Below are 9,741 nucleotides of genomic sequence, written 5' to 3'. Positions count from 1 at the left end.
ATTTGTCAACTCATTATGACGTGGAATCAAGGTGGCAAATACATTGGATTTGAAAAAAGGATTGACATGTTGTTTTGAGGGTACAATTTCAACCACAGGATTATGTCATCACAGTAACTCATTTTCAACATGGACACTCCTTGTATAAAATATGTTGAATCTCTACCTTTGAAACGATGTCAGATCTTCAACGTAATATCCACGATAAGAAAACAAACTATAGTCTGGACAGCACCTCATACTGGAGAGTTGATCTAGCTTTGGTTTCTCATCCAGAGTATTAACATAGCCCAGCCCTGCACAGCATTGATATTTGTCACAGACTACTACCAATGTGCTATGATGAGAATGACTGTTGAGGAATGTCCACTTAAAATATTCACTTTTGCTATGGATGTCATTCCAAAGGGTTGGTTCAACAGAGCAAATTAAACGTACCAATACTTTATCAATCATATATCATCAATGATGTGATTTAGGCCTATATAGCATTTGAGAAGTAATTTAGCCCAGGATTCAACTGTAAATAGACAATGCATATAGGCCTAGGGTTTCAACTGTAAATAGACAATACATATAGGCCCAGGATTCAACTGTAAATAGACAATACATCTAGGCCCAGGGTTCAACTGTAAATAGACAATACATATAGGCCCAGGATTCAACTGTAAATAGACAATACATATAGGCCCAGGATTCAACTGTAAATAGACAATACATATAGGCCCAGGATTCAACTGTAAATAGACAATACATATAGGCCCAGGGTTTCCAACTGTAAATAGACAATACATATAGGCCTAGGGTTTCCAACTGTAAATAGACAATACATATAGGCCCAGGGTTTCCAACTGTAAATAGACAATACATATAGGCCCAGGATTCAACTGTAAATAGACAATACATATAGGCCTAGGGTTTCCAACTGTAAATAGACAATACATATAGGCCCAGGGTTTCCAACTGTAAATAGACAATACATATAGGCCCAGGGTTTCCAACTGTAAATAGACAATACATATAGGCCCAGGGTTTCCAACTGTAAATAGACAATACATATAGGCCCAGGGTTTCCAACTGTAAATAGACAATACATATAGGCCCAGGGTTTCCAACTGTAAATAGACAATACATATAGGCCCAGGGTTTCCAACTGTAAATAGACAATACATATAGGCCCAGGATTCAACTGTAAATAGACAATACATATAGGCCCGGGATTCAACTGTAAATAGACAATACATATAGGCCCAGGATTTCAACTGTAAATAGACCAACGTTAAAGAATATGATTCAATCAAGTCAAACTGTATTTAAAGTGCATTTGAAGTTGGATTTGACTTGATTTAGTGCTATTCTTTAACTTTGATTTGTGTTTGAAATGTAGACGTGAGTCCAAATATAAATGATTCATTTCTAGACAAACTGGAATTAAAGCACAGATGTCCAAGCAGAAGAATCTTCTCCAAAGGCAATTCAATATCACATTTGCAATAAGGTAAATAGCCTATTAACTGGCAACAAGTTAACAAAGGATTTGTTGCTTTCACGTCTCCATCTCAACCAAAAATAAAAGGTAAAGAAATAGAAGAATCAGACTAAACCAGCAGCTCAGCTCTAACAATCCAAGCAGTAGATACATCTCCATTAAATGTTGATATTTGTTTGCGTTGTCAACCAAAATACAATTGAATATTACTTTTGTAAGACGGTAAATTGCTTAATGTTGAGGCTATCTTACAAACTAATGTAACAGTATTTATTCAACCTTAAAACGAGTAACACATCCATGGCCCCATTTTGAGGTTACTTGTACCAACACATCGTCTTAATGTAATCATAGGGTGCATGTTCCAGCTCGCAGGTCTGTGGAAATCTTCACAATTGCTAAACGAATCTGCACAGAATCTCAAACGACGTCGATCCCTTGCACCATGCACTTTAATGCAATCCAGGTCATTTGGTTGCGCTATTAGACGGAGCGCAGTGATAATGCATTACGTCGCTGTGTAAACAAACGAAATAGCTAAGATTGTATTCCCATTTGAACTTTGCTGTGATTTGGAATGGTTGAAAGTGCGGTGTTTTACTGTAGGTGACAACTCAACCAACAATCAGACAGGATTTCCCATTGGAATTTGCTTGTGCTTTTTGATGGTTGAAACCATAGTGATAATGCATTGGGAATTCAGCAAACTTTTTGAGAAGGTGAAAATAGGTTGGAATCTCAGTGATCAACGTATGTACCTTTTCCAATTCTCCGTGTTGAAGTGACGTGGTATGGACAGTCGGCTGTGTGTATCTTTTCCTTTGACAGACCACAGTTTGAAGACATCACTTCTTGTTTCCTGATAAAGCACCAGCTGTATGGAAGTGAAATATCGGATTCATTTAAATAACAAAGGCCATTAACGCTTCTCACACAAGCTTAAATTACTTTATTGATCCGGTTAACCTTTTACTGCAGTGGTCTAAATCAGATTCACACAGTGTTTCTTGGTAGTCTTCAACAAATCTACTCTGACACAAAAGCATACACCACACAGAGATGGTTATGTGATAAAAAGAGAAGAAGACTCCTCTACCATGTCAGATATAGAGTTGAAATGTATTACATTTTGAGTTTGCATCCCAATATTACACTTTATATACATCACAGAAGACTGAAATATAACAAAACTGTTTGACACAGAAACACCAGATTTCGGTATTGTTTTTCGAAATAGTGTTTATTAATTGTGACGTCATGAAAAATATTAGTAACATTCCACCCATGAGGCCACTAGGTCATTTGACTGAAAGAAAGAGCTACGAACCCTATGAACAATTCAGGACATTGGGTTGTTGTAGACAAACCTTTAGCTCTACTACAACAGTGTGTCATTTACACAAATACCAAGCAGTGCGCTGTGTGCAGTGTGTGTGACGACTTGCCCGTGTGTGTTTTTGCACACTGTAGCATTTGCCTACTGGAGTTTTTTTTTCTAATTTTGTCTGTCATAGTTGAAGTGTACCTTTGATGAAAATTACAGGCCTCTCTCATCTTTTTAAGTGGGAGAACTTGCACAATTGGTGGCTGACTAAATACTTTTTTTGCCCCACTGTATGTGAATGGTTCAGCTCTGTAGCAAACAGCCAATGTGTCTCAATAGACGAGGTTTCGGTTTAGTTTCTTTAGCCAACATGTCCCTGTGCCAAACAAGTCACAGCAAGGACGGAGCTTTGTTGTATGTAGACAAAGCGGGTGGTGTAGGTACATGAAGTTCATTTTACCCAAAGTGTATGAGGCATTTATTGACAAAAACAAGGCAACCCCTTACTATGCTGTGGAACAAAGTTAATTGTTCCCTCACCTCTCCCGCTCTCTCTCTGCATTACATGTTGAGTAACTGTGTGGGCTGATTACTGACTCTCGAGAGGCCCATCAATGTCAGTGTATGTGTGTGTGTGCCTGCGTGCATGTGTGGGCATCACAGGAAGTTGGTGGCACCTTAATTGTGTGTGTGTGGGGGGGGGGGGTGGAATAGGTGGAATGGTATCAAACACATGGTTTCAATGTGTTTGATGCCATTCCATTTGCACCGTTCCAGACATTATTATGAGCCGTCCTCCCCTCAGGAGCCTCCACTGTGCATGTACGTGTGCATGTGGCCTGTGCGTGTGCGCGCCCGTGTATGTGAGTGTGGGTGTCCCGCTGACTCTAAACAAGCCCCATCAGCGGCCAGCTTGACTCAATAGCCATTGTCTGTGCAGTTGAAGTGGGGTTATATCTGAATTGGCTGCATGATGACGCTTGGGCAGAGAGCCCTTCAAAACCACCCAAACAAAAGAACAGATTCCAGTTGGATTGGCCCGTGCAGATCCACAGTCACGTTGCTGGACTGGAATGATTGTGACTGGCTGTTGTTTTGTTTCTGACATCATTCTCTGTGGCCATGATGGCAATTAGCATATGTAGAAGCTGCCATGCACATTACACATACAATGTTCTCCTAGATGATATAATTGTGGCCATATGATTATGAGATTGGTTTTGTGCATTGTTACGAGTAACTTGCTATGGATGGAGTTATGGAGTTGGCTAGATGACTACATTACTTGAAGATGCCAGTTTGAATGCTGTGAGTGGAAATTACACTTTTGTACTGAGTTGGACATTACTCCAAGGCAAAATATATACTGGGATAAAACAAAGGCCTGTATACACTGTGGGTCCACAGGGTCAGAATTTATGAACACTAAATTAAAAACACACTGTAGTTGTGGCTACTATCATTATACACTATATATACAAAAGTATGTGGACACCCCTTCAAATGAATGGATTTGACTATTTCAGCAGCACCCGTTGCCACCTTTCCAACAAGTCAGTTCGTCAAATTTCTACCCTGCTAGAGCTGCCCCGGTCAACTGTCAGTGCTGTTATTGTCAAGTGGAAATGGCTTGGAGCAACAACAGCTCAGCCACGAAGTGGTAGGCCACACAAGTTCACAGAACAGGACCGCCAAGTGCTGAAGCACATAGCGCATAGAAATAGTCTGTCCTTGGTTGCAACACTCACTACCGTGTTCCAAACTGCCTCTGGAAGCCACGTCAGCACAATAACCGTTAGTCGGGAGCTTCATGAAATCGGTTTCCATGGCCGAGCAGCCGCACACAAGCCTAAGATCACCATGCGCAATTTCAAGCATCAGCTTGGTGGTGTAAAGCTCGCCGCCATTGGACTCTGGAGCAGTGGAAACGCGAATCACGCTTCACCATCTGGCTGTCCGACAGACGATTCTGGGTTTGGCGGAAGCCAGAACACTACCTGCCCGAATGCATAGTGCCAAGCAAAAATATTTGGTGGATGAGGAATAATAGCCTGGGGCTGTTGTTCATGGTTTGGGCTAAGACCCTTCGTTCCAGTGAAGGGAAATCTTAATGCTACAGTATACTATGACATCCTAGGTGATTCTGTGCTTCCAACTTTGTGGCAACAGTTTGGGGAAGTCCCTTTCCTGTTTCAGCATGACAATGGTCCTGTGCACAATACATTTTTTATTTTACTAGGCAAGTCAGTTAAGAACAAATTCTTATTTACAATGACGGCCTACTCCGGCCAAACCCGGATGACGGGGGGCCAATTGTGCGCTGCCCTGAATTCAAACTAGGGACTTGCACTGAGATGCAGTGCCTTAGACCAGCATGCATACAGAAATGGTTTGTCTAGATCGGTGTGGAAAAACTTGACTGGTCTGCACAGAGCCCTGACCTCATCCCCATCGAATACCTTTCGGATGAATTGGAATGCCGACTGCGAGCCAGGCCTAATCTTCCAACATGAGATGTTCGACAAGCAGTTGTCCACAAACTCTTGGTCATTTGGCGTATCACAGGTACTCAAAAGGCACCAATTTCATGGAACGACCCAGTACACATTAACTCATTTTGATAGTTATTTTGTATGTGTTATGCTGTGTTCTGTGACAAGATTAATCTTGTACACTGCCGGTTAAGCATTTTATGTCTATGTGTTATCACTCTAGCTGTGTCTTTGGGAATGCTGGCTATACTGTATTTTTTTGCTCAGCTCTGGGAGAGCTACTTTCCACCCTGTGTGTGTGTGTGTGTGTGTGTGTGTGTGTGTGTGTGTGTGTGTGTGTGTGTGTGTGTGTGTGTGTGTGTGTGTGTGTGTGTGTGTGTGTGTGTGTGTGTGTGTGTGTGTGTGTGTGTGTGTGTGTGTGTGTGTGTGTGTGTGTGTGTGTGTCTGCAGCCTTGCTTTGAACTTTTCAATTTTCTCTTGAAGGGTATAATAGTAGAATACACAAGGTGTAGTCATTCATTTTCCTCTAGTTATGTCAGTCATTGCACACCTTTGAGAGCTATTTATAACTTGTCAGAAATGTCCAGATCAACTCAACTTGCCCATTTTAGCTTGTTTTTTCAAATGTAGAATTTCGCTAAATAAGCTTTTAACCTGCAACATTTTCTCTCCGCACAACAAGAGAGGTGTGAACAGTTTTTGTCATGAACAGTGCTTTTTTGTTCCACAATGCAGGGGCCAGAGTGAAAAGGTTTGAAACCCCTGACCTAGAGTGTCTGAAGAACTGGTCTGTCTGCTTCTTATTTTCTACCAAATATGTAACATCTCAGCTGCACCCCTGTAGCCATTCCCCCCAGCAAAATAGTTGTCTCTACTGACCCAGTTCAAACCTAAATTAGGTGCCAGGCTTATAAATGGCTCAGTGGGGTGTCAGACTTTTCCCAGATTTAGAGTACCTGCTAATGCAAACCCATCTCCAAGTTAATAATGGAACTCGCTTATTGGACTCAGACTGTCTTCCACTTTTAATAACTGGACCAAAGCAGCTCTCTATAAAAGCTTTGATTCATCACTATTCTACTGTATACTGTACACTGTGATGTGCAGTAGGGGCAAAATTCTTGACTAACTGACATTTGTCAGAATAATATATTGGAAGATTATGTAGGCCTAGCATCATTGCAAACAGTGGCTTACGTCACCTAATTTAAACATTTTATTTCATATCTACCAAACCCTCAACTCACCCTCCTTCATCAGGCCTGCACCGGTACACCTGCCCACACATCAAATATAGATTACTGGAATAGATTATCAGGGGAATAAAACGCATTATGGAATGGAATCTCAGGGGGAAAAGAACACATTCTCACAAATGGCTACTGCTAGCCTCATCTGAGATTCATAAAGAGTTCAAAAGGTTATGTGGGTTATATTACAGCCTTGAATGGGTTGAATGGGTTGTGTCATTGTGCCATTTTCTGTCCTAGAGTTCCGCAGGAAACCCAACTGATCCGTCTGTTTTTGTCCTGTTCTTTTGAAATAACTAAGCAACTCCGCCGGCGTGTTCTGTGTCTCTGCAGAGTTCGACTGGGAACCCATCGAGCAGCAGTGAGGAGGATGATGATGTGAGTGCCGGGGACAGAGAGGGCTTCATCTGTGCTGTGTGTCTGGATGTTTACTTCAGCCCCTACATGTGCCACCCCTGTAACCACATCTTCTGTGAGCCCTGCCTCCGTACCCTGGCTAAGAACAGCCCAACCAACACCCCTTGCCCACTCTGCAGGACTACCATCACTCACGTCTTCTTCCAGACGGGTGAGCACAGTATCCAAGTCATTTTCTCCTGGTCTCTCTCGTGACCACTGCTCTATACTGCAGTAGAAAGAGCCGTGCTGGAACCATCTAGCCTGGGTACCAGTCTGTTTAGCCATACGACAGGGAGGACAAGGAGTGGAGGAGCTAAACAGACTGGTACCAAGGCTAGGAACCATCCAGTACTTCCACGTATCAAATGGTCACAAAGGGACACAGATAAGGAAAGGAGATCATTGTAGAGAATTGGAACATACTACTTTACTTGAGCACACGCCACAGTTGTCATCGTCCACAAAATGGAATGACTTGTTGTCATGAAATTCAAATGTGAACAACTGTACTGCATTTATGACGATTCGTGTTGTACAGATCGTGAACCGATCAAGGCAAACGTACTTATCTGGACATGGTGCATTACTGAGGCGTTACTATCTGTGTTTTTGATCCTGTAGTTCCTCTAGGGAATGTTACACACCTTGGGCTCAGCACTGGCCAGAAAATACAACAGAATCAGCCTTCTATTTCAACACATGAATACGATGGAGGGCTATAAACTGAACGAGGACAGGTTTCAAAATGGGTCAAACCTGCCACAGCAAAGCTTATGTAGCCGAGCTACGTTCACATGGGTCACAAGTACAAACTATTAACTCGTGGCACACTAATTGCAGATAGATTGCGCAAGGTGATTGAATGCAGTTGATTTTTTGCGCTAAGGGTAACTAGTGAGACCCTCATACCCATTAAGGGTGCTTGGGGATGATTGGACAGCGTGGTTTTGAAATGGGATTATTCTGCTGATTATCCAAGCCAAGGTCAACCTTGGAACAGCAGTAGCTGTGCCTTGAACAACTTCAAATCAAACACTTCTTTTATCTCCAAAAATGGTGATTCCTGTATGGATCACACATGAATACAAAGCATTTAACTATTAGAAAATATTTTAAAATATCGACCAGAATCTACCCAAATAGTTAGAGATAAACAGTGATGGTGTTTGATGCTAAGAGAATGAGATAGTAAACCAATGAAGGGCCTTTTATTGTTCTTTGTCTGTGTTGTAGAGTTGAACCACACAGCACGGACGTTCTTCCCAAAGGAATACTTTTCCCGGAAACAAACTTTCCAGAAGGCAAGCTGTGCAAAATGGCCGCTCCCAAGCTGCAGGAAACTTTTCCGTATTTTTGGAGGTGAGGGTTATTGACTCTACTGTATAGACTTGATTAAGCAAGCTTATTGGTTATATATTTTTTTGCAGTTGGAAATTAAACTTGGTGTAGAGATAAGTTGACCAAATGGTAATGTATTTATTTGTTTTTTAATCAATATTTTATGATTACAGAATTATTATTTATTACTTACTGCACACGTTCTATTCCAAGATTAATGTAGATGCAGAAGGAAAGTTGGAATAACCCGATTTTCCCCTGTCATTCCAACCCTTCTCCAGGTTTCCAGAGGCAAGCTAGTCCAATAGCCAGGCGTCAGTTTCCCCACGGGGGGTACCGTCTAGATGCCATGGACTTTGAGGACAATTCTCGCGGCTGGCGCTTTGACATTGACATGGTCATTATCTATATCTATTCTGTCAACTGGGTCATCGGCTTCACCATCTTTTGCTTTCTCTGCTACTTCTTTTTCCCTTCTTTCTAAAGTCAGATGGATGGATGGATGGATGGATGGATGGATGGGTGGGTAGGTGGGTGGGTGGGTGGGTGGGTGGGTGGATGGGTGGGTGGATGGATGGATGGATGGGTAGACGGATGGACGGATAGATGGATGGATGGATGGATGGATGGATGGATGGATGGATGGATGGATGGATGGATGGATGAATGGATGGATGGATGGATGGAGGAGAGGAGAGGAGAGGAGGAGGCAGAGTAAGCTACAGACAAATTGGAGATATGCTTGGTAGAATACAACCAACAGTGTTCCAGTTGAACCCTACTGAATTGAGGAAAGAGGGTACCATATGGGAGGCATTGGAGAAGTACATGATCTCTAAACAGTCAACCTATAATATCACTAAGGCACTGTTTCAAGTTTAATGGAAACACAAAAACACAAAAAGGTACCTGGATTGATTCTAAGTCTTCAGTATGTTTGGAAATTTTGTGACCTTGGGACCTATATGACATTTTCGTTAAAAAAAAATGTTATTTACGTAGGGTTGCTCTTTAGGTGGTCCTTTACATTTGAGGTATGTCTGATAAAAAAAAAACATTTTAAAGTTAATTTACTTTGAAAGAAATTAAAAATCTGAAAGTTCTGTCTGTGCAAACACATTTTAACTTGGTACTATAAGGTTATATATGCAATCCAGTCACACAATGCTGGGTTGTCAATCAAAAATAATTATATTTAAGATTATGTACTTATCGAGTCATGAAAGAGGAAGAAATCACAAAACAGTTCTGAGATCTGGGACTTGAGAAATACTAATGATCTCAAAACAATGCATTTTGTAGATAGACCCTTATGGTCCCAAGTCATTGATTATTCATATAATATGTTCTGGTCCTCTTTTTAAATGACTTAGATTTTGTTTTCATTTGTTTTTTTTCAGAAGAATTGCCATAACGTAAGCTATTCATGGCAACAAAAAAAAATACAGG

General features: G+C 41.4%; 1 protein-coding gene across 1 annotated transcript in view; it reads left to right on the top strand.

The window, feature by feature from the left end:
• rnf180a (ring finger protein 180a) overlaps positions 1-8,788 on the top strand; it is a 10,478-nt gene extending 1,690 nt beyond the window's left edge. The window contains exons 2-4 of the mRNA XM_035787476.2: positions 6,889-7,123; positions 8,188-8,313; positions 8,574-8,788. Coding sequence (XP_035643369.2) covers positions 6,889-7,123; positions 8,188-8,313; positions 8,574-8,776 — 564 coding nt within the window. The 3' untranslated portion in view covers positions 8,777-8,788. The remainder of the gene's footprint in view (positions 1-6,888; positions 7,124-8,187; positions 8,314-8,573) is intronic.
• Positions 8,789-9,741: the final 953 nt, after the last annotated feature.

This window comes from Oncorhynchus keta, chromosome 14 (genome assembly GCF_023373465.1).
Source record: "Oncorhynchus keta strain PuntledgeMale-10-30-2019 chromosome 14, Oket_V2, whole genome shotgun sequence".
Lineage (NCBI taxonomy): Eukaryota > Metazoa > Chordata > Actinopteri > Salmoniformes > Salmonidae > Oncorhynchus > Oncorhynchus keta.
Note: the sequence above shows the minus strand (reverse complement) of the source record. Positions and strands in the feature narration are given on the sequence as shown.